We start from the raw sequence: 25,951 nt of genomic DNA, 5'->3' as shown, positions 1-25,951 counted from the left end.
TTACATTTTCACGTTGACTCCCATCGAGTACAGTAAAAAATAACAACAATATGTGTGGCAACAATGCAATTCCGTGTTTCAAGTTCCAGATCAGCAAATACCGTACTTGTGTCAAAATTGCGAGCTATCATCATAACTCTGCATTGTTTAATCCTGTGTTCTGTATTGTGCCTGTGAACTGTGGTTCTGTCATCTGTCAGTCAGTCAGCAGAACAGCAGTTTCAACTTCTAACCTCACACCTCACCTTGAGAAATTGGTTTTATTGTTTTGTCAAAATAAAAAGGAATATGGACAGGTAAAAATAAATTCTCGAATCTAGCTACTTGAAAACGTCTTTAGTATTGTTCATTCTATTGTGACAGAAACCTAATTAAAACAAAACACATTTGCAATCGTGAAAGAGCAATTTGAAGAAGGAAAAAGACACCTTTTTATTAAATGTTTTGATTATGATCTTTCTCTTAAGGAATATTTCTTAGTTTCCAGCAAATTTTTTACTCCATATATTTTCCGAATTTAAATAGATAACATTATTACACGTTTGGCATTACTGGCATTTGGTCTGAAATGACTTATGCGCACGTGCCATGCCTAGTCGTGCGCAGTACATTTTGGGTGCTATTTTCTTGTAAATTTCGGTACGTTTTGAATTGACGTTGCGGCAGCACTGGTTCTCAGTTCAATTCCTACTGTTCCTAGTAGGAACACGATACTTACGTAGAACGTATACTGTACCGTTTCTCTCTGTCGTGGTGGGTAAAGTAAGAATGGAACACCATCGCGATATATCATCCGCAAGCTGTTATGGATCTTTTTGGCACATGTATTACCCTCAATTGAGTATTAGGCGGTATTGGTCGATATTCAAAGCAGTCAATTATTGTTTGGTTGAGTTCGATATGAAACATTTTTTATTTGAATGATTTGTCATCAGGTAAATGAGATACATGAAATAAAATTAAAAATTTACTTCATAAAATTAACAAAAAATCAAATATAAACACAAAGATAAAATGAATAAATGAAATCAAACAAAATAAAAATTCTATATGAAATAAAAACCGAAAAGCAAATGTTCTAAAATGAGCTCACAATAAGGTAAGTACCTACACGAAATTAAATAATAATCCTATCTATACTATAACATCACAAAAATATCACTCAAGATTCAAGGAAGAGTTTATCTGATGAAATAACTAAATGAGCGCGTAAAATAAATAAACAAATACATACATTTGCGGAGTTATTTGTGGGAAAGAAATTTGAAATTTGAATCGGAGTATAGTTCATTGAAGCCGATATTTCTATAGGCTCAACCAAAAATTAACCCAATTAACCCAGTATTTAATCGCGGTATTTTCCAGTCGCGATCGCGACTATATAGAGCGCTCCAACGAAGGAACGGTATTTCCCATCTCTAGCTTCCGTACAATAACAATAAATGACAATTGCAGAGTTACCACTCGATATTTTATTTTCCTACTAAAATTTAGATAATTTAGTTAAATTAGGCAATTTCTTAACTTTTGTATGTGCACATGCTTTATATATAAAAGTTAAATTTTAAGAAGCTTGCATAGACTCTCTAAACAAAACCCGGGTTTTATGCCTCAACGATGTTTGTCCTAAACAAATAAATAGAAGTTTTATATGAGCTTTCAAATTGTTCTTGAATTTCCTAGCAGAATAATCAGCATAATCGAATTATAACAACGTAATCGATTATATTTCGACGTAATAACGTAATGAAAATATACTTTTCTCCATCTTTACACAAAAAATTAGGAAGAAACTTTCGTAAGAACGAGAAAAGCAATTAAGGTCAAAATTCACTCTTTACAAAGATGTGAAGATCATGCATAAATTTACTTTCAGATACAAACTAACCATTTTCATATAAACATTGAATTACATTGAAAGAAAAGTAATTTCGAAACAACTACTTTTATATGAACATTGAGAAGGAAATATTTTGGCTTTGTATTCCCCCATGCTTATATGAAAAATGTAGGAAACTCCTAAAAAAAAAGAAAGCATCAACATTCAAAATAAACTCTTTACAAAAATGTATTTGAATTGAACAAAATTATATGAGCAATTGTTTGAACAGTACTTTTAAATTCGTGTAATTCAATGTTTATATGGAAGTAGTTGTTTTGAGAGGGCTTTTTCTCCTGGTTTTTATTTGAAAGCAACTCAAATGTACGATCTACAAATATTTGTGGGTTTTTTTTAATTGATGCTTTTCTCCTCCTTTTGAAAGATTCCCACATTTTTTATAATGATGGAAGAATAGAAAGTCAAAACATTTTTTTTTTCTAAAACTAATCACTCCTAAAACTATACCCCTTTCAATTTAATTAATATTAAATTCTTTCTTAATATTCTTAAATTCAGTTCCTTCATTCGTTATGGAATCGAATCAGATACCATTCATAGAAACAGTACACAAAATGGGATATGAATGAGATATAAATTTTCACTCACATGGAACCCCCTGTCATCCTCAAGGCGGACTTCAGGATAAGACTCTTGTTATATCACCTAATCAGTACCTATCTGGATAATATTTCAAGATGAAGCACTCATTTCCTTCATAACATTACGATTTTATGTCACGGAGGAGAAAAATCCACTCATGTCACGATAACAGTAAGAAAAGACATTCGTACGTTAATTTCATTCAATCACAGCCACATGAATCTTGTTTGAAAAAGAAATTAGTGTTAGGAAGATGGTGAAGTGAAAAGCAATAACTTTTGCCCCCAAAATTTATCTCCAACAGTAAAGTAATGAAAGTGGTACCTGTTGAAATTCAGTTATTTAACATTCTATTATTTCCATGAGCGGTGAAAATCTGCTGCATTGCATTAAAATTTTGTTGAGTATTCAGGAGCAGAAATAATCTCGCTACCTGTTACACGAACGTCTCGTGACAGTTGGAACTCGGCTCCTATATCTTGGAAAGGAAAAAACCTTAAACTATGATATAATTTTGGAATTTCGAATTTGTAATTCAGACGTTTTCAATCAATAACGTAACATGACTTCCCAACCTCATCTGACCTAATTACCAATTCACATTATTTCGAGTTAAAATTGAGAATTTTATATTGGAAAAACATGAATCCAATCACTATGGCCTTTTTTTGCTCGCTTATAGCCGCCTATAATCGCAAAAATATTTTTGAACAGATAATGATGTATAACAGACACCTTCCTCCTAACATTAGAGCCATGTTGCAACTGTGGCGACGTGAGATACACGTCCTATAGATTGTTTACACTTTTGTCTTCTGTGGTTCTGAGATTTTCAAAAATGAATTTTCAGTTGCTGCTGCTGTGTTAGAGATAATTTTTTAGAGTTAATCAACGGAAATTGGAAATCATATTCATATCAGTAAACAAAAACGATGAACATAAATGAGAACAAATTAAATAGATCTCGTTCAGAATCAGATATAAACAATATTAGCGAATTTCATTATTCCCCAGATATTGTGAGAAGAACAGTGGTAATAGAAGAAATTTATGGAAATTATAATAGTAGGAGATACTTATCATGCACTCGATTATTTGGTATGAGTTATGATTCAGTAAATTTAGATGAAAAATTTCGACTTATTTTGCAGGTGATAATTCCTATGGTGTGAGCAACATAAACTCATTCAATCAACTTTCATTAGATACCACTGATACTAGCCTGCAAATGCAATCAAATACGACTTATAAGAATTATTCAGAAAGGAACTCCTCACATTATTTGGACAATTCCAGTGGTGTAGTACCAATGGATGTGGATAGCTCTTTTGATTGGGATGAAAGATATCCTAAGTTGATGGGAACCAATTTTGAATCATCTTTTAACAGATTTAAGAGCATAGGTGATGCAAGGTATAAAGCTTCAGATAATGCTTTGAAGAGAAGAATTCTGATTCCAACATCCACCGATACAGTTACAGATGAAACTGGACAAAGAAGAGAATTTGTCATTGATAGCGAGTGTCAGACCCAAAAAGAGCCCATTATCCCTATTCAAAAAAAAGGATGTTCAAATAAATGGATTGTTTTACTGTTATTGATAGCTGTATTAACTGCATTTTACATCACTTTAAATAATGGTTATGGATTCATTTCTGTGAACAGTGCTTTACAAATTGAAAATGTTCAGAAAGATTTATTAGAAAATGTGTTTGAACAACCTTCGCCTATCGAAGTCATAGTACATACTTTAGAACAAAGGAGAAATTGGCAGGAAAGGGTTAAAGTCCTGGGATTTATAGGCTCGCAGGGAGTTGGTAAAACTTTTACTGTTAATATTATTAGGAAACATTTCATTCCTTGTTTGGTGCATGACATTCTTGGAGCACATTTGTCCTACAAAAGTCGGCAGACAAAAATTTTCGAATCAATAAATGGATGTTGCTTAAATTTAGTTGTGATTGATGATTTGACCAGGGAGGATAATGTGGAGCTGTTTGCATTCATTCATTCTCTCCCAAGAGACCACTTTATTCTGGTTATATCAATATTCAACATCCAATATACATCTAATGATTTAGAATCTGAGATAAGATACGAAGATATTATTGAAATTAGGAATGCATTCGATAACTCAGAATTGTATTATGAATTGGTTTTATTTCGAGAGTTTAGTCCAGAGCAAGTTAGAAACTGGGTAACAAAACAGCTTAGCCTTCAAAACATTACTACCCAAATGCAAAATGAAGTAATTGAGAGTGTTTTGAAAGGTCATGACAGTGCTAAACTGGGACTTAAAGGACTGCATTTTAAATTATTATTGGAATTAGAAAAGTATAAGAAATAGTTTTTGAAAACATAATTGACTAAATGATTATTTCATATTGAAACACACTGATTTTATGTAATTTCATTGGAAATAAAATTGGGGTTTATTAAAATATATTTTTATTTTGAATATACATAGCATAAAAACAAAGGAATTATTCTACAGGTTATAACATTATTCAGTTCTGAAAAAGATGTAATGTGTCGGTGAAAATGGAGATTGGCGAAATTATTTTTGTATCTTCAGGTTATTTTATAACAAACTACTCAATCTACTTCTAATCTTCTAAAGTTTCCACTAATTCCGCATAAGGAATCACCTTCTGACCCACACGAAACTGCATTTCTCTTTAGGGCAGAAACCGCTCCTTCCTTTGCTTTAGCACTGAATAGCTCTTCATTGACTGCCATTTTGTCATGAGACATCAAAGTGGGATGGGCATTGACTAACTCCTTTTTCCATAGTTCTAAATGAAAATATAAAGGAATGTATTGTACTTATAGCGTGAACATTGGAATTAGTTGGATTTTGATTTGTCGAATTGGAAAGTCATTGTTCTCACCTATCATCTCGGACATGGGCATATTTCCTCCGTATTCTTTGGGAAGAATATCCTTTTCTATATTTCCACTGTTCAAAAATTCTTCCAAATTACTATAGAGCCTGACTCTGCTTTTTATTTTGTCAGAAATGAGGGACATTCCAAAATCAAGGGCAAATTTCATTGATGGATGAACATTTATCCCATGCACTTCTTTGTGTCTCATTGGTAGAGTTCTCTGAAAATAAACGAAAAATAACATTTCAAATTCTGGTATCCTGTATAATTTTTTATATTATATTTTTGCAAATGACGCAAGTATGACCACAATAATCATGGGAAAGCATATTAAAACTCACATAGAAGACCCCAAAAATAAACTAGCAAGATGCGTCTTTGGTGGGAAAGTAGCCTGGTGGGTTGACGTGGGTGATCAGCTCCACTCAGTCAATCCGACCGCTGTGCGAACCGGACGATCTATTTTCACTTCCTATCGTCCAAGACGTGTTAAGAATCACACGTTAAAAGGTAGGACCTCGTTATTCCTTAGCTCGCACAAGTTTCCACTTTTGAGAGTCGTTATTCATAGGGGAGCGACAGCTGGTTAATGGAAAAACATATTTTAATTTTTTTTTTTTCAGGCAACTTCGATTCCTTCAATTTTAATACCCCTATGAATCTAGTATTGTGAAATACACAATCGTAATACTAGAAACTCCAATTACTTTGCGAGTCTCTCCCTCAACCTAGATATCCACAAATATTTCAAAGATCTTCATCTGAAATTAATGATTTATATTTTCCCAGTGCTCAGGCTATAGTACTCGTAAGTTGGTCGGTCGGTAGCCAAGCGGTTCGGCGTGGGTGCTTTGGTCACTCACTCGAATTGACTGCCGTGTTGGTCGGTGGTTCAAGTCCTAGTCTGAACGATCGAACTTCACTTGCTATCGTCCGACCCGTGTTAGGAATCACAAGTTAAAAGGTAAGACCTCGTTAATCCTTAGCTCGCACAAGTTTCGACTTCTGAGGGTTGTCGTTCGTAGGAGTGCGACAGCTGGTTAACGGAAAAACAGATTTTTTTCTGAGAGTGTAAAGGTGACTCTTCCTCAACAGAAAAGAAGAAAAGGAAGGTCAAATTCTGGTCTTTGTCATAGAAAAAAGGTCCTTCGGGACCCTGGAGGGAAGTATGTTCAAGGCCTACTATAGACTTGGCATAGTAACTTTCAGGGTCTTGAAGGGCCTTTACATAAGTACTGATTTTGGGAAATAGTTCAAGTATAACAAAAATGCTTCGATGGTACTTTAGAAGAAAGAGTTTGATATTGCTCTTATACAAGAACCCCGGGTCTAAAAGGGAAAAAAACAATAATTCTAGGCCTCCACGAAATGAGCGGATCGTTATTTTCAGAGAGCTAGGATGCACTAGAAGCACTGACAAACTTAAAAGTGATGTCTAGCCCGGTTTGGGAATGCCTTGAGGAACTGCCAGGAATAAGGTTGACTATGTACTGGGTGCCTGAACACTCAGGCAATGAGAAAGCTGGCGAGTGTGCCAGACACAGATCCTTGAATCCATATACAGGCTGATTCACGGTGGATGGCACATTAGACGTTTCTGGTGAACCAGACAACGGATCACTTTGAAAATTTAATGGAGGGCATATTCGGACATTCTCTAGCCAACTAAAATATTTTCGACAATGCGGTGTTGCCGCTTCTATTAGAAAGCAGTAGCAACTTTGATTTTTCAAATGGAACACTCTGTATATAATATTATTTTTGGAATCTCCAACAATTGCCCGACAAATTTTCTTGATATTTCCCTATACCTATCTGTTACCGTTTGCGAAATAAAAATTAATTTCAATTTTTTTCTTCGAAAATCATGACTTCTAAAAATGCCGATATCTTTTAGTTAAGAAGTACTATGATATCGAAATTTGGTTTGGAGTTAGGTGATACTTGGACACTTCCCACACGTCAGCCTAATCTCCGTTACTTCAATACAGGGTGGTAAAAAAATACAGTTTTTTCGTTTGCTTGAAAAAGTTGCTGAAATTTGATTATTTTAAATGGAACACCCTGTATATTATTGAAAATTCGGAAAGCTGCTGAAATTTGCTTTCTTTCTATGTATATCATTCCTATACCTAACTAGTCAAGTTTCGGACTTATGAACATTTATTTGTGAAAATGTCCCTTCAGAATGCTATTTCCATTCGGTATTTGGTAAGCAGGCCATGATTACTATTTGACAGTAGCGTTGTGACATTCTCCTAATAATATCGACATTTTCGTCACTTCAGAAGTTGCAAATACCTTCAAAACGATGGAACAAAACTATTCAAACGAAGTTCTTATGAATTTGTTTATTATTTTTGGACAGTGTGACAAAATTATCAGCAGAACATGTGGAAAGTTCAATGAAATGTATCCGAATCTACCGCCAATGAACCTCAAGAAATTTATACGAATTCAGAACAATTTCAATGCATTTGGATCAACTTTAAAAGCACCAAGAAACTTGCCTCGACCCGTAACTTTCGAAGACAACCAGATTAATGTCTTAGCATATTTTCACGCATTTCCCGAGTCATCGATAAGAAGTGCTGAAGAAGATTTGGGTATAAAATATTCATCGGTTCAAAGAATCTTGCGAAGACATAAAATGCATGATTATAAATTCACCAAAATTCAAGCAATGAAGCCTCAAGATCCTCAACAGAGAGTAGAATTTTGTGAAATGTTGTTGACACGCATTCAAGAAGATCCACTTTTTTTAAATAAAATTATTTGGATTGATGAATCGAAATTTTCGAGAGAAGGGATTTTCAATAGAAAAAATCGTCATTATTGGTCCAGTGAAAATCCTCACGTCACAAAAGAAGCCGGATTTCAAGAAAAATTTAGTTTTAATGTCTTCTGCATGTTGATGGACAACAAATTGAGGTACGTGATATACGAGGAGTCATTAACATCCAGAAGCTACCTGAATATTTTGGAGAATACTGTAGACAGTTTCGTGGATAATCTGCCACTCGAAGATTATCGAAACTGTTGGTACCAACTAGACGGAGCTCCTGCACATTGCACAAGAGAAGTGAGCGCAGAACTGGATAGACTATTTGTCGATCGGTGGATGAGGCGCTTGGGACCATGGAATTGGCCAGCGAGATCACCCGATCTTAATCCATTAGATTTTTATTTGTGGGGAATGTTTAAAGAAAAAGTTTACAAAATACCCGTGCGTTCGAGAGATGAATTGTTAGAAAGGATTGCCCAAACATTTGAAGATTTGGATCCCAATGAAATCAGATCTGCCACCACGAAAGCAGTCAACACCCGCATTTTAAAGTGCTTGGAAGTGAACGGCCAGCGATTCGAACATATTTTGAAATATTCCACATGATTGTTTTACTTTTTTATAATTATTCATATCAATATTTCCAATTTCAAGTTCCTTGGTGCTTTTTTAAAGTTTATCCAAACATATTGAAATTGTTCTGAATTCGTATAAATTTCTTGAGGTTCATTGGCGGTAGATTCGGATACATTTCATTGAACTTTCTACATGTTCTGCTGATAATTTTGTCACACTGTCCAAAAATAATAAACAAATTCATAAGAACTTCGTTTGAATAGTTTTGTTCCATCGTTTTGAAGATATTTGCAACTTCGGAAGTGACGAAAATGTCGATATTATTAGGAGAATGTCACAACGCTACTGTCAAATAGTAATCATGGCCTGCTTACCAAATACCGAATGGAAATACCATTCTGAAGGGACATTTTCACAAATAAATGTTCATAAGTCCGAAACTTGACTAGTTAGGTATAGGTATGATATACATAGAAAGAAAGCAAATTTCGGCAGCTTTCTGAATTTTCAATAATATACAGGGTGTTCCATTTAAAATAATCAAATTTCAGCAACTTTTTCAAGCAAACGAAAAAACTGTATTTTTTTACCACCCTGTATTGAAGTAACGGAGATTAGGCTGACGTGTGGGAAGTGTCCAAGTATCACCTAACTCCAAACCAAATTTCGATATCATAGTACTTCTTAACTAAAAGATATCGGCATTTTTAGAAGTCATGATTTTCGAAGAAAAAAATTGAAATTAATTTTTATTTCGAAAACGGTAACAGATAGGTATAGGGAAATATCAAGAAAAGTTGTCGGGCAATTGTTGGAGATTCCAAAAATAATATTATATACAGAGTGTTCCATTTGAAAAATCAAAGTTGCTACTGCTTTCTAATAGAAGCGGCAACACCGCATTGTCGAAAATATTTTAGTTGGCTAGAGAATGTCCGAATATGCCCTCCATTAAATTTTCAAAGTGATCCGTTGTCTGGTTCACCAGAAACGTCTAATGTGCCATCCACCGTGAATCAGCCTGTATAGGCACTGAACTAATCATGGGGGTTCCAAAATCTCTGGAACGGAACCAGATTGGCAAATAGATCTATGAGAAACAAAAAATAGTAAAAAACACATAAAATAAAACACACAGGAAAACCTTCATTTGTATAGGCTCAGATCATTTGCAGGGCTACTCTCTGAACACTGTCCATCGAGAGAATAAAGTTGAATAATGGAGATCTGAGCTGCAGGCGTAGCAACAAAGACAGGACAGTTCGTCATATTTTATGAGAAAGGAGGCTTTGGATCACGAAACGTAAACAATTTATGAAAACCCCAAATTATGTCTTACTTTTCTCCCACAATGGTCCTACTTTTTTCAGACAGGGAAAGCTGAATAAAACCGTTTGAAAAAATAGAAAAACACCGGAATGAAACCCGTTATTATTTCGTACCTACGTATATACAACTCCTACATTTCTGCTGTACCACACATTTTTGATTACTGGGTATATTTTCATATGCGATTAGATTTTTTTTTCAGCAATCGTACGGGAAGTGGTTACTTTCCGTACCTACTTCCTGAACTAGGCTGGGAAGAATCACATCGTTGTTATTGTGAATATGAAAAGCTTGGTGGGTAGGTATGGTTTTGATAAATAGGTATAGTTGATCATTACCATAGCAGCGAAATAAAGACTATTTGACATGGAATTAGTTGACATTTTGATTTTTGAAAGTTTGCATGGTTTTTGTTCGCAAGTATCGCGATAAACTATAAAAAGCACAGCGATGGTGAGTTTGAAGATGTGCCTTATGACATTTTCAATGCAGCAGTTGCTGATATAGCACGATTATTGCTTGAAAATCAAATGTAATACAATACAATCAAGATTTAAAATGTTCGATTTTTTTTCTACAAAGAAATTTAATAATGTGTCTCATCGATTTGTTATTCTATATTCTATACGGTTGCTGCAAAAATAATTTATTTTAACTCGCAGACTTCCAGGACTCGCCTGCGGCTTGTCCTGAAATTTTGTGTGCTCTTCTAAAAAAAACTAATTTCCGAACTTCTTACGTATCACATAATATGCAATGTACGAAAGTGTTAAATCAATAGTTTTGTTAGATAGTTAGTTCTATTCTCCTCTTGTAGACATGTGTTGTTATTCTTTCTCTAACAGCAAGGCAGTCGTGGCCGAGCGGTTAAGGCGTCTGACTAGAAATCAGATTCCCTCTGGGAGCGTAGGTTCGAATCCTACCGACTGCGGTATTTTTTAATGTGGCATGAATCGTCTTTTTTTTTAATTACAGGTTTGTTTGCAATTGTATCTACGCATTCATGTAAGAAAACTAACATAGAGTCACTTTTAATGTAATATATGTTGAACCTTCCAAAAGGTAGACTAGTTTTTTAAGCACTTCATTGATATGGATATTAAATGAAAGGGTTTGCTGAAAAGAATACGACGAAATATACATTCACGTTATTCTATATCAAGAGGAAGATTAAACTTCCTCTTGGTGATTGAAACACATGTCGAGTGGTTAAAAATAACGGTTTGGTGTTGAGATAAAACTCCAGTAATACTCATTCTTATTTGTAATTATCAAAATCCGCCCAAAAGTAGTTCTTATACGGCAGCGATAGTGAGCCATGTAAATCAGTAAAATTAGTGAAATCATTGTGAAGTGATATAAATGTTTTGAATTGTACTTGAGTATGTGAATAAAGTTATTGATTTGGAAATTTGCCACATATTCATTGCTTACATCTTAAACTTTCCTCTTACCTCTCCATTTTTGACAATGCGCACAGCCTCCTTGATGGTGAACAACGTCAGATAGGCGAATCCCACTCCTTGACCGTCAGCGAAATGTACATATCCTCGTACTTGATTTTCTTCGTCTTCCATAAGAGTCTCGTAAACGATCCCATGGATTCGACACATGTCCGCATTCGTAAATTTATCCAGATCGAAAACACCTTGATAGAAAATTCAGTTTCATTATCAGTAGAGCAGGCAGCAACACAAATTTTGTACAAATCTTCACAAAGCTAATATTTGTTCTACTCAATGTTCATACATTGTAAATCAGAAAAATTAAAGTCACAACTTTTGAAGCATTCAAAACAAATATAATGTCAACTTGTTTAGCGAAACGCGCGTCTTAAGACAGTGCTTTAGTTCAAGTGTAGAAAAATTATAGAAAGCACTAAGTTCTCCAAAAGTTTTATGAAATTTTATGATATTGCTATTAGTTTTCTATTAGTTTGACATTCCACATCAAAATTTAACTGATTTCATAAACTAATGTCTTTAATATTTTAAGCCGTTTCGGTAAAAATGAAATAGATATGATTTTCATAAATCAAAATTTCCTCATGGCGAATCAGAAAAATTTGTTCAAAGTGAAAAAAAAAACGATTTTATGGTATTTTTTTATCGTATGCAATCAATTTTTTTGTAGAACCTCGAAAAGGAACCTGAAGAGAACCTGAAGAGAACCTGTCGATGAGAAATGATATTTGAATAATTTTTTTCAGATTTGGGTATCGGAAAATCCATTTTCCACATGCCTGAAGTACACTCATTCCTTTATCAGATTTCGCTTGATTTCATTCAATAAGTCTGATTTCGACGTTAAAATTAACGTTCAGATTATCATTATCTATCATTTTTATATTTTATCAGTCTCTCTGAAAAGTTTCATTCTTGCATGTATAAGACAGTAACATATCACAAATCCTTATTTGAGAACTCCATTTCAAATGAAAAAATTGAACATTTTTAATTTCCATTAGCTGAAAAAATATGTACGGCTAATATGCACTTAAAAAATTATTTTGGATCACTGAAGTCGTATATTAGGCACACACTATTTCAATTACAACTCATTCATTAATGTGTTCTGTATCATATTTCTTATAAAATGATTGAAGTTCAGTTGAAATTCAGGTTCAGGAAATTCAAGGTTCCGTCATTTTTATACTGGATTAGTTAATTTTTTCCCTATATATTGATATAGGTATAGGTAATATACAGATTATGAAATTATTTTTTGCAAAAAGAGTGAAAGTGTCTATATAAGATTCTGCTACTGAGGTAATTACGTATCAACCATCATCTATGAAAATATAATCTCGAAAGTATCAGGAATATAGGACGGATACACGAACATTGGTTATGCTGAATATTACCTAAAAAATAAATGGAGGTTTTGGAAAAAAGACAGTTATATCCAATATTTTAGTGATTTTTTTTCGAACATTGGTTATGCTGAATATTACCTAAAAAATAAATGGAGGTTTTGGAAAAAAGACAGTTATATCGAATATTTTAGTGATTTTTTTTCTTCGCAAACGTCACAATTTTTCATGTACGTTACAATATTTCTAGACAAAAGTTTAGTATTTATCAAATTTACATTATCATGTTTATAATGTCACTATTTGCCGGGTTTGAAGGTCGTGTATTTTTGGAATTTATTCCTGACGTTTCGCTGGCTCGAGTGGTTAGCTTCCTCAGAGGTTTATACATCCTGAGTTGATATACCCGATGACTGGATATTATGGCTGCGTAACGCGTATTCATGTTGATTCCTCAGGTAGTTTGGTATGCTAATACCTGTACCTGGCTTAGATTAATTACATATAGCGTGTTTATGTTGATTCAAGTAGTTTGATGTGATAATACCTGTAACTGGATTTGGTAAATTGTCAATAACATTCGTTGATCCTTTTCTAACTGCCGTCATGATGTTTGCTATTCTTGAACTTCTTGGAATGGGATTCCATATTTGATTGAGGTTCACAGCTTCTTTTCTCTTTAAATTATACGTACGTTTGTGGATTTCTATTGCCCCCGTACCAGTCGGCTGCGGTATCCCTGATCGGGGGCAATGAGTTCCGTGTTTTCAAGCAGAATCCTATGGTTTTCTTCACTGAGTGCGTGTTCTGCCACAGCCGACTTGTCCGTTTGACCTAGTCTGTAGTTTTTTTCATGCTCATTGAGCCTTGTTCCAATGGATTTTCTGGTGGATCCGATGTATACCATCCCACAAGTGCACGGTATGCTATAAACCCCTGCTCCTGATAGTGGGTCCCTTTTGTCTTTAGCCGACCTGAGGCTTTGTTGTATCTCCTTGGTGGATTTGAAAACTGTTTCATTGTCGTGTTTCCCCAAGAGTTTTCCAATTCTATCTGTGACCTTAGGGATATAAGGAAGATACGCGCGTGCAACTATCTTAGCCTTCTCTCCGTTTTGAGTCATAGAACTCTCCAGCTTCATGTCTTTGCTAATCTCGGGTACACTGTATCCACTCGATATCAAGTTCACTTGAAGATGTTCCAGTTCTTCCTCTAGATGTTCCGGTCCACATATTCTTTCAGCTCATTCCGTTAGAGAGGAGATGACTCCTCTATTCTGACTAGGATGATGGTTCGATAGTGCGTGCAGATACCTATCCGTGTGCGTGGGTTTTTGGTACACTTGGTACATCTAGGAATGCTATCCGCTGCTTCTGTTCAGTCTCCATATTTCCATATTTCCAGATGACGAAGGTGTTATCTATATAACGTAGCCACAATGTCAGTTTCAATGCAAATATGTTAATTGTTTTCTTTAAAAAATCAAATCAGAGTGTATAAATCTCTGAGGAAGATAGCCACCCGTGCCAGCGAAACGTCAGGAAGAAATTCCAAAAATCCACGGCCTTCAAACTCGGAAAATAGTGACACTGAAAACCTCGGTCGCGAAAGCGAAGGATGAAAAACTGAGTAATGAATCATTTTCTGGTAGCTGTTTCATACGCGCACATAAATGACTTGTTATACACTGTTTGGAACCTTTGGTGTAGTAATGAATATTACTGGAGTTTTCTCCTAACACCAAACACGTGTTTCGATCACCAAGTGATCATCTTCAAGAGGAAGATCAAACTGATCATTCAATTCAATTTCAATTCAATTTCAATTCAATTTCAATTCGATTTCAATTCGATTTCAATTCGATTTCAATTCGATTTCAATTCGATTTCAATTCGATTTCAATTCGATTTCAATTCGATTTCAATTCGATTTCAATTCGATTTCAATTCGATTTCAATTCGATTTCAATTCGATTTCAATTCGATTTCAATTCGATTTCAATTCGATTTCAATTCGATTTCAATTCGATTTCAATTCGATTTCAATTCGATTTCAATTCGATTTCAATTCGATTTCAATTCGATTTCAATTCGATTTCAATTCGATTTCAATTCGATTTCAATTCAATTTCAATTCAATTTCAATTCAATTTCAATTCAATTTCAATTCAATTTCAATTCAATTTCAATTCAATTTCAATTCAATTTCAATTCAATTTCAATTCAATTTCAATTCAATTTCAATTCAATTTCAATTTCAATTCAATTTCAATTCAATTTCAATTCAATTTCAATTCAATTTCAATTCAATTTCAATTCAATTTCAATTCAATTTCAATTCAATTTCAATTCAATTTCAATTCAATTTCAATTCAATTTCAATTCAATTTCAATTCAATTTCAATTCAATTTCAATTCAATTTCAATTCAATTTCAATTCAATTTCAATTCAATTTCAATTCAATTTCAATTCAATTTCAATTCAATTTCAATTCAATTTCAATTCAATTTCAATTCAATTTCAATTCAATTTCAATTCAATTTCAATTCAATTTCAATTCAATTTCAATTCAATTTCAATTCAATTTCAATTCAATTTCAATTCAATTTCAATTCAATTTCAATTCAATTTCAATTCAATTTCAATTCAATTTCAATTCAATTTCAATTCAATTTCAATTCAATTTCAATTCAATTTCAATTCAATTTCAATTCAATTTCAATTCAATTTCAATTCAATTTCAATTCAATTTCAATTCAATTTCAATTCAATTTCAATTCAATTTCAATTCAATTTCAATTCAATTTCAATTCAATTCAATTCAATTTCAATTCAATTTCAATTCAATTTCAATTCAATTTCAATTCAATTTCAATTCAATTTCAATTCAATTTCAATTCAATTTCAATTCAATTCAATTTCAATTCAATTTTTTATTTTCTTAAAATTAGAGAACAGAGTATTGAATCTTAACATATTGCTCTTTAGAATAAATTTCGAGATCGACCACATTAACCTAGGTAAAATTGCCTGTCTGCCATGTGCTCGATCAGAGAAATTTAGAGTTAAATATATATTGTTTGACATGGTGAGTGAGCAAAATAAACTATATTTCTGATATTGAATATTTTACTTCCGGATGTGATCAACACAGAGGAAGTGTCAACACTTGTTTTTTTTTTAGGTTGGTTTTGTATTCAGTATATCATAAAATTTCTTAGAATAATTCATAACACATTTTTTTGTTTCAATATTGTATTTCTTCATTTTTGAAATCTGTTTTAGGTCAATTGGTAAGGCGTTGAAAAATTTGGGACCGAAAAAAAGAATGTTCTTTGTATTAATGTTTTTTTAAAGGATTGGACATTAACATTCATGTTTTTGGTAGACCTGCTTATTATATTATTTTTCTGGTTGAATTTCTCTTGATTTATGAACATTTTCTTCAAACGTTGGTGAGTGTATAATAGTTTAACATTCAATATATTTGCTTCCTGATATAGCTTATCGGTGGAAAAACGTTTATTTATTTTCAGGATAATTTTTAATAGTGTGTTTTGTGTTGTTTGTATAATGTTCAGTGTGTTGTTGAAAGCTCCACCCCATATTGTGATGCAGTAAGACAGAATTGATTGGGCTAGGGAGTTGTAGAGCATCATGAGGTTTTTTTGTGGAGAGGATGTCTTTTAGAGAATAAAAACTTTGTAAAAGTGTTCTAAGGCGTTTGTTAACATGCATGATATGATCAGACCATCGTATGAGTTGGTCTAGAACTACCCCTAAATATTTAATTGATGACACTTGTTTAATAGCAGCATACCCACATACATTTTCGTGACACTTTATAGAGTGTAGTTTCAGAAACAAATTATGTGGTTAACTAATGAATGTTGGTGTAAATGCTACAAATTTATTGGACTCAACACTGTTTCTTGAGGCACCCCGATTTTCACTATTGACTCCGTACTTACCTCATTCCCAATTTTTACTCTCTGGACTCTATTTGTTAAATAATTGGACATAAGAATTTGTGTGAGACCACGAATGCCGTAGTGACTCAATTTATTTAGTAGAATTTCGTGTGATACTGTGTTAAAGGCCTTAACTCGGTCTAGAAAAACTGCTATGCATTTCAATGATTTGTCCAGGGCCTTGACTGTTTGCTCTAGAAAATCAACTACTGAGTTTTCAGTGTTTGAATTTTGGATGAAACCATACTGCCTGTCAGTAATAACGTTATGCTTGCGAAAAAACTCCGTCAATCTTTTTTTAATTACTTGTTCAAAGATTTTTGCTAGATTGTTGATGACGGATATTGGCCTGTAGGTATTTATTTGACAACGGTTACCTATCTTAAAAATCGGAGTGACGAGTGATTTTTTCCATTGTTTTAGAATGTTTCCACTAGTAAGACATAAATTGAATATATGGATTAATGGGTATATTATGTACTCATTTACAGTTTGTATAGTTTTCAATGAGAGGTTTTCTGGGCCCGAGGAACATTTATTTTGTAGGTTTGATAGATAAATAATAATTTCGTTTTCCGTTACCGGTTCAAGAAAAATGGTTGAGTCAATTTTGTCACGTTCAGGAAAGTTTTGCTTCATATTAATACATTTGTATTTATACCCAAGTTTGTAAATAATGCATTAAATATATTTGCTTTATCTTTATCTTTAAAGGTATTGAGTTTATTTCTGTAGTCTTTTTCAGTTTCATTTGAGAAATTTCTAATGAGTTTTTTTTTCAGGCGACCCCTATGTTCGATGATAGGTGTGATAAGACCAACAGTGATCCATGGTTTGATTTTTTTGTAGTATTTATTTCCGAAGGAAGATTGTACTTTTGTTGTGTCAATAATGTATTCATTTGATTTATCAATACAATACAATACAGATGTTTGTTACTCGTTTGATTGAAGGACGTTTTCCCATTTTTCTCCCTCTAAAAGATTTTTCAATTTTTCATAGTTTATGTAACTTGTTTTGTTTGTGCTTTTCTCTTTGGTGGTTTCATATCCAGGTAGGTGAAAGTATATATAAGGTGTATAATGGTCTGTCGTTAGAAATATGATAGGCTCAATTTCAATTTCATTTTTTAAGTTGTCTTGTATTTTGGCGAAAATGTGGTCGATCGTAGATTTTGTGTCTTTTGTAACTCTCGTTGGTTTGTTTGTGTGGGATATGTAACCATTTGAATTTATAATTTTTAAATAATTGTTGGTATCGTTTGATCCTTTTTTAAAAATATCGATATTTATATCCCCTACATATACTTTAAGGATTTGAAAAACTAATCAGTACAGTTTATTGTATGATTTTCATTATAAAAGGGTTTTACAAAAACCGCGACACGTGTTTCGCTATACAATAGGCCTAGGTTGTTGTTGGTTTTGAAAGCAGTACTTATACCTTTGCTGTGCAGAAAATCTGAAATATTTCTAGTGGGTTGGCCTAAGTAGGTTAACGTTATATAATTTTTATCCTCTTCTTTCCGAAGAGGAGAGAAGAGGATGTTTCCGATGTTTTATATAGGTCAAATTGGAAGAACGATCAAAGCCCGCATGAAGGAACATAAATATAGTTTTCAGAATGGAAAAATAATTTCCACATATGCCAGTCATTTATTCTCAGGTGGACATTAGTTCAACCATGAATACAAACCCTTCCATTTTCAGAAGAAAGGTTTGAAACTTCACCTGTTGGAGAGTATGGAAATAAACAAATTCAAAAACTATCAACATCTTATGAACGATCAAACTGAATTCAATTATTCACCATTAATGAATCTGTTCATTTGCAGGTAAAAATATTTAGGTATATTAACAGGTATACTTTTGAAAAATTTATTTATATTGTTAATGAATTCATACCTGACCTTTTCAGGTAGATTCGTTATTTAGGTAGACGAGTAGAGTATAAAATGGTTGTAATTTAGAAGTAACTCTCAGTTTATCCTTGAGGAAACTATTGTATAGCGAAACACGTGTCGCGGTTTTTGTAAAACCCTTTTATAATGAAAATCATACAATAAACTGTATTGATTAGTTTTTTAATATGGCTTTTCATCAAGTATCGGCCAGTTTTATTCAATTATTCAAGGATGTGTTAATGTCATACTTACAAAGTTATCCTTATTACTAGTAGATAGGCAATATTGTGAAATTACTTATGATGTACTGTTTGGAACCAAATCGTTATTTTTACACCTCGACACGTGTTTCGATCACCAAGTGATCATCTTCAAGAGGAAGATAAAACTAGAAACTACTCAAAACTTAAGCTATTTATGCTATTCAGGTACATCATACAGGTAGGTAATCAGTAATACCACCCATACAAGTGTACCACCCTAAATTAATTTTACAATTGGCCTTTCTATTATTTTACAATAAGTCCAATTCTTTAAGATTAGTTAGACAAGTTAACAACAACAGGCAACTAGATGCCTATGAGAGTGTAGAAATAAGTAAACATAATAATATTATGAATAACGATAACGGACCAATACCAAATAGCATACTATATAGCTTGTTGAAATAATATTGTTGGGTTTACTGATTACTACAAAAAGACACATTGTAAATATATTTAGATAGGTTTTATTGTGAAACTAATTTTATATAGCTGAAAATTGTTCTATATATAGCTGTAACATTTAAACATACATAAGGACATATTGTAAAATAATAGAAAGGCCAATTGTAAAATTAATTTAGGATGGTACACTTATATGGGTGGTATTACTGATTACCTACCTGTATGATGTACCTGAATAGCATGAATAGCTTTAGTTTTGAGTAGTTTCTAGTTTTATCTTCCTCTTGAAGATGATCACTTGGTGATCGAAACACGTGTCAAGGTGTAAAAATAACGATTTGGTGTTGGGAAAAAACTCCAGTAATATTCATTGTGAAATTAATTTAAGACACCTAAGACGCAGGTACCTAGAAGAGGTATCTATGGTATAAATAAGGATAACTTTGTAAGTATGATTAGTTTGATCTTCCTCTTGAAGATGATCACTTGGTGATTGAGACACGTGTCGAGGTGTTGAAATAACGGTTTGGTGTTGGGAAAAAACTTCAGTAATATTCATGCACATAAATGAGTCGGTTGAAAAGTGAATAATGTAGTAATAATTTTGAACATTCGATGTGTTTCTATGATGTGGCAAGACAAAACCATTAGAAGTTCACGACAAGCATGTTTGGAAAGCTTATCTACCGGATTGAAGTCGCCTTCTGGAAAAGGAAAACGACTAATTATTATCCACATTGGAAGTGTTGATGGTTTCGTTGAGGGCGGTTTACTGATGTTTCAGTCAGAGAATTCTAACGATTACCATGTGTTTGAAGAATATTTTTGGCGAATGTTAGACCTCTCTTCATCTATCTCTGCGATTGTAGTGGATGATGTAAGTTATCATTTCAGAAAAGTTAGAAGGGTACCAACTCCATGCATGGAGAAAAGAGGATATCATTGGTATGAAAATATTTTTTAATAAACAATAATAACAATATTAATTTTATGTAAATAAATAAATAGACTTATTAATTTTAACAAGTATTTTTGACCCAAAAGCTTACGAAATCTTCTATTTGCGATACAAAAAAAGAGTGGACCTGGTAAAATATTATAAATCCGCATGTACCAGCTGTGAATTATTCTTCGAAGATTTTTATTTCTCACGGTTATTAAAAACAGAAAAAAGTTAAAATCAGTTTTCGATAAAAATACATTCGTTTCTTCTAATAACACAACCTAGGTTTGCAATTTTTCAAAATGTTATTCTTTTTCCGTATCTTACCTGGTCTTGTGACAATAACTCTTCTACCTTTGCTATCCCTCTTGGGACAGGCGAACATGTATCCTAAGTTGGTCAGGTCTTGCATCATGGGAATCGTGATATCCAAACAGTTGAAGGCCACTCCGAATGTCTGCCGAAGCAGTACGTACCGCTCCAGAGCTTCTTGAGCGAGAGTTATGTGGAATTTCTTAAAACGTAAAAATCGCAACAAGAAGTTGGAGTCTGAAAAAAACATTTACGCTATTTTATATTGTATTTAAATTCAATGAAAAGTATTGAATTCTCAACATGTGTTCGAATACCTACTTGGTCCGATAAGATTCTAATCAATATTATACTACCTTTTCAATAATTATCCATATCGAGCTCAACTGGGTTATTGAACAAATCAACTCGCTGAATTATGGGCAGCATCTCAGGTAAATGGGTTGCTGCCAACCACTTGCGTTGGTCCAACTACCTGTGTTGCGCCAATTACATGTGTTCTCTCGACTGCCTTTATACCCGATTTACCATGTGCTGAGTTTCGCTTTTGGGGCTCCAAACACATAAACACTAGCTAGCAATGAAAACTTCTACTATCGAACATTCAGATAAGCTATTGAAATTGAAAAACGACCTAGTATTATGAACAAGAACGATAACGCACAAAGATAACTAGCAATATGGAGATCCACGTATAATGACAAAGGCAGACGAGACAGAACAGGTAATCGGGGCAACACAGGTAGCCGGACTAACACAGGTATTGGCAGCAATCCCTGTATATAATATATATACATATATATATATATATATATATATATATATATATATATATATATATATATATATATATATATATATATATATATATATATATATATATATATATATATATATACAATTCCTTGGAGTTATTTGGGATAGCAGCGAAGCGCAAGTGTACTCTTATAACATTATATTTCCAATATTTCGACAATGGTTATTGTCATCATCAGGGAGCTAAGATGATAGATTTTGAATTAATACAGAACTAAGTTAACAGACGGATACTTACAATGTTAGTGAGATTGGTCGCATGTGAGTTGAGTTAAAATTAAAATATGAAAGTTGTGATCATGATAAAAACACATAACAACTGTAAAATTACAAGACATATGAAGTAAGTGAAAGCTACAAATATAAAAGTTAAATGAGGAATATTCATAAAATGTTTTTTTTTTAAATTTGAGAAAGAACGTGGTGATCTTAGGTTAGAAACACATCACTTGTCAATTTATTAAATTTTGAAGAAGAAGTAGACTTGGCATTTGTCGCTGGTGCAATTAATCAAAGAGTTACAGTTGCCTCCAGAAGAAAGAGTTTTGTTGTATAATTTTTTTTTTGTTATACAACAAAACTCTTTCTTCTGGAGGCAACTGTAACTCTTTGATTAATTGCACCAGCGACAAATGCCAAGTCTACTTCTTCTTCAAAATTTAATAAATTGACAAGTGATGTGTTTCTAACCTAAGATCACCACGTTCTTTCTCAAATTTAAAAAAAAAAACATTTTATGAATATTCCTCATTTAACTTTTATATTTGTAGCTTTCACTTACTTCATATGTCTTGTAATTTTACAGTTGTTATGTGTTTTTATCATGATCACAACTTTCATATTTTAATTTTAACTCAACTCACATGCGACCAATCTCACTAACATTGTAAGTATCCGTCTGTTAACTTAGTTCTGTATTAATTCAAAATCTATCATCTTAGCTCTCTGATGATGACAATAACCATTGTCGAAATATTGGAAATATAATGTTATAAGAGTACACTTGCGCTTCGCTGCTATCCCAAATAACTCCAAGGAATTGTTCGTAACTAGTCAGCAAAGACTACCTCTCTCTCTCTTCAGACAGTATATATATATATATATATATATATATATATATATATATATATATATATATATATATATATATATATATATATGTGGAAATAATCGTCATTAGAATCAAAAACACAGAACACGGAGCGGAACATTTGGAAAAACGTTCTCAGGAAGTTTATTCCACATAAACGCAGTTCTCCAAATAAAAGAATTCTTGAACAGTGAAGTTCGAGGTGTACTGAGTTGAAACTCAAAACGACGAGCAGTTACAGTTCGTCGCGTATTTCTGATATGTGGTGGAATCAAATGTGTAAGTCACTTGAACACTTCCTGTGAAAGTATCTATAGGAGAGACAAATCTCCAACCTCTCTTCGATGTTCCAGACTATCAAGGTTACAAGTGAGTTTGCGTCTCCATTAGGCAGATGGCTGTTTTCTGGATGGAATCCAGCAGCTTCAGGTTATGCTTAGGGGCGGAGCTCCATACATGAGAACAATATACCAAAGAAGGTCTAATATGAGCTTGCTATTTCAGCGACATGATTGTGTCGAGGGCATATTGGTATCTGTTTCAATCCCCAACAAACTTATCGAAGCAGAAAGTGCCTTTATTATTTCCTGTTCGGAGAAATTTACCTTTTTGGAGGAAACCGATGCCTTGGTTTTCATGGCACTGAATTGAACGTTGTTACTCTCACCCCAATTCTAGATCCTCATTAAGATGTGCAAACTCCTGCTGTCGGTGAAGATTTGCATCCGCCGCCGATGTCCTGGAATCCAAATTGAATGATGAAACAAGTGTGCTGTCGTCGGCAAAGCAATCTATTGGATTCTTGTTTTTTCTAATAAGTCATTGATATATAATTGAAAGAGGGTTGAAGACAATGTAGATCCCTGGGGGATCTATATTGTCTTTCAGCGTTGATAGTAAAAGTATTCGAGATATATCCGTCGACGGGCAGGGAACGTTCTTTCAGGAAGATGAAGAGCCATACACAAAAATGATCCGATAAGACATAGCTTCAAAGTTTGGCCAGCAAGCCCTCATGCCACACGCGGTCAAAGGCCTTAGAAATATCAAGAGCTATAGCTCTTGACTCTCCATGTTTCTCGATTGCGTTATTCCAAATATGGGTGACATACGATAGAAGGTCTTATGTTGATCTTGGTTTCCGAAAGCTGTATTGATGATCGCTCAAGATGTTGAAGCCTTCCAAATATTCAAGGGTATGGTGGTTTACGGCACTGATAGCAAAGCGACTGGTCTAAGTTATTTGGAAGAATTTACTTGCCCTTTTTGGAAATTAGCTGAACCCGAGCAATCTTCCAACCAGAAGGAAACACCCCTTTCTAGTGAAGCAGGTTGAAGAGTCTGCAAAATACTGGTGCGAGTTCATTTGCGCACTTTTTAAGTACGATGACGGGCACTTTATCAGGACCAGACGTCTTGTTGACATTGAGCTGTTTCAGAATTCATCTGACTAGACGTAGTCGAAAAGTAATTTTCGGCATTGTGGATTCTAGTGTGGGAATGATGGGTGTTACCTTCCCAGAAAATTGACTGTGGAGGGCGTTTTTGTAAAACTTTTTATTGAAAATCTCACAATTAAGTGTTTTTTGAACACGTTACGGATTTTCATCAAGGATCGGTCAATTACATCATATACTCTATGGAAGATTCGTCGAAAGTAACTTCATATATAAGAGGAGCAGAAAATAATTTCATTTGGTCGGGATGACCACCGATAGATGTTTCGGAGTACTTGCTTCTCGTCAGTACCGGAAGGGTCATTTCAGACGGAGTGAATTGTCTGAAAAGAGCTCCTTAATGATGTGGAAAATTGAAGGAAGAATCCTCTTGATTATATTTTCTACATTCCCTCATCGCTTCGAGGTTCAACTCAATTCACCCAGGACTAATCTTCTTCTTTTTCACTTGGATAGGGTTTCTGTGAAATAAACTAAAAAAATAATTAATTCATCGTGAATCGAAACTTTTGGTCAGTGATGAACACTAAATTTACAATATAAACAAATTTACCAAAAATTTTGAGGTCTTTCAGTCTCTGTTACTGTTTGTTGTTGACATCATTTGTGCACGTGTGAGTCTTTACTTCATCATGGAAAGATCTTGCTTTAAAGAGTATTTGAGGAATAAGTTGGTGAAACAACGGTTTTTTGCCTTAAATCAATCTATATATCAAACATATAAATAGAAAATCATTTGACGCACCCATCCGAACATTTTTTATTTTGGGGTTCTGCATAATCCATTCTCGCATGGAGGCCAGCGCAGTTTGACGGCTATTTTCGTCCTCGCGAAGCTCCTCCTTAGCGATTGTTTGAGTTTCTGCAGAAAGTGTGCATTCGTAGTCGTCCAGGTCGGTAATCCACTTCCGATCAGACATTGTATCTAAAATAAAGACAAAATTTAAAAAAAAAGTGAATACATTTTCTCTTTGCCATAAATTATTTCTTTGTATTATCGGAACACAAAGGAACAAAAAAACGGACTTGGCCACAGAATAGAATATGAAAATGATATTCAGGCATAACTTTTAATTGTAAACAACTTTTCTCAATAACATTCCGCTGAGTTTTCTGAAATAAGGGTTCTTCACTCCTGTACAATTTTTATATTTTTTTGACCTACCCTGTATGCTGGTTAACTTGCAAACATTCTCATTGTACCTTATATAATTATCGAGTATGCACCAACTTTTGTTGATATTTGTATTTTGACTATGCTGCACACTTAAATGACCACACTGTATACCTGAAACTAAAAACTCTCATAAAATGCATTTGATTTTATTTATTAAAAAATTTGTACCACTGAAAGTTTTGTTCTTATTCAACGTCCAAAATTTTGAACAGTTACAAACAAAAGTGAAAATCAAACATCTGACAGTTGGGATCGAACCAACGTTAACATAGCGTCTACTAATGCGGTAGACATTATCAAAAGCGCAAATTGATCAAAAAAATTTCGGTAAGTAAATATTTTTGTTTGTTCATAGTTTCCACTTTGCTGGAAAACTGTTTAAAATTTCTGTGAAATACATAATTTTTTTATCATTAATTAAAAACATTTAAGTCATCCAAATGATGTATTCTTTAATAATTCTGAACACCTTCATCTCTTAATCATTTGTCCATTTCTTGTTATTCAATGAGTCAGGATTCAGGTCAAACGTTTTTAAATACAAGAAGAATTGATATTCTCAGAGAAAGTCCGTATAGAGAACATTGGCGAACGAATGTTATATAAGACACATCTAAGTATGTAATGTATTACATAATGTTTTATGACCCATTTAATAATTTCAGCAGCTATTATGAGGTGTCATTCTAGAAATAAATTTGGATAAGTCCAAATTAATATTTATATTTTTATCTCAATCTGC

At 33.5% G+C, this 25,951-nt stretch overlaps 2 protein-coding genes, 2 long non-coding RNA genes and 1 other non-coding gene across 5 annotated transcripts in view; 3 read left to right on the top strand and 2 right to left on the bottom strand.

Annotated features, from left to right (window-relative positions):
* The first annotated feature begins 3,308 nt into the window (after positions 1-3,308).
* LOC111515392 (uncharacterized) lies at positions 3,309-4,923 on the top strand. The gene is made up of 2 exons (XM_023171617.2): positions 3,309-3,580; positions 3,634-4,923. The coding sequence occupies exons 1-2, from the start codon at positions 3,415-3,417 to the stop codon at positions 4,827-4,829; spliced, it is 1,362 nt and encodes a 453-aa protein (XP_023027385.2). The 5' UTR covers positions 3,309-3,414; the 3' UTR covers positions 4,830-4,923.
* The window catches only part of LOC111515393 (alpha-tocopherol transfer protein-like), a 28,433-nt gene continuing 7,395 nt past the window's right edge, over positions 4,914-25,951 (bottom strand). The window contains exons 2-6 of the mRNA XM_023171618.2: positions 24,778-24,957; positions 20,685-20,906; positions 11,515-11,708; positions 5,374-5,590; positions 4,914-5,277 (exon numbers count right to left, since the gene is read on the bottom strand). Of these exons, the coding sequence (XP_023027386.1) occupies positions 5,078-5,277; positions 5,374-5,590; positions 11,515-11,708; positions 20,685-20,906; positions 24,778-24,952 (1,008 nt within the window). The 5' untranslated portion in view covers positions 24,953-24,957 and the 3' untranslated portion in view covers positions 4,914-5,077. The remainder of the gene's footprint in view (positions 5,278-5,373; positions 5,591-11,514; positions 11,709-20,684; positions 20,907-24,777; positions 24,958-25,951) is intronic.
* LOC141480966 (uncharacterized) lies at positions 10,443-17,756 on the top strand. The gene is made up of 3 exons (XR_012464670.1): positions 10,443-10,513; positions 16,158-16,327; positions 17,626-17,756. It is a non-coding gene; the product is annotated as an uncharacterized lncRNA (long non-coding RNA).
* On the top strand, positions 10,910-10,991 carry TRNAS-AGA (transfer RNA serine (anticodon AGA)). The gene has a single exon. It is a non-coding gene; the product is annotated as a tRNA-Ser (tRNA).
* LOC141481135 (uncharacterized) lies at positions 21,610-21,973 on the bottom strand. Its single transcript, XR_012464758.1, has 2 exons — positions 21,724-21,973; positions 21,610-21,668 (listed from the first exon to the last, which is right to left on the bottom strand). It is a non-coding gene; the product is annotated as an uncharacterized lncRNA (long non-coding RNA).

Source organism: Leptinotarsa decemlineata, unplaced genomic scaffold (assembly GCF_025532065.1).
Source record: "Leptinotarsa decemlineata unplaced genomic scaffold, Ldec_3_MD MMD2_tig00000035_RagTag_RagTag, whole genome shotgun sequence".
Classification (NCBI taxonomy): domain Eukaryota; kingdom Metazoa; phylum Arthropoda; class Insecta; order Coleoptera; family Chrysomelidae; genus Leptinotarsa; species Leptinotarsa decemlineata.
This window is presented reverse-complemented; position numbering and strand designations above follow the sequence as displayed.

Bases quoted from the DNA above. Each gene is read 5' to 3' on its own strand.
- LOC111515392 (XM_023171617.2), top strand. From the start codon at position 3,415: ATGAACATAAATGAGAACAAATTAAATAGATCTCGTTCAGAATCAGAT. The intron at 3,581-3,633 runs GTATGAGTTATG...CTTATTTTGCAG, and splicing joins ATCATGCACTCGATTATTTG to GTGATAATTCCTATGGTGTG.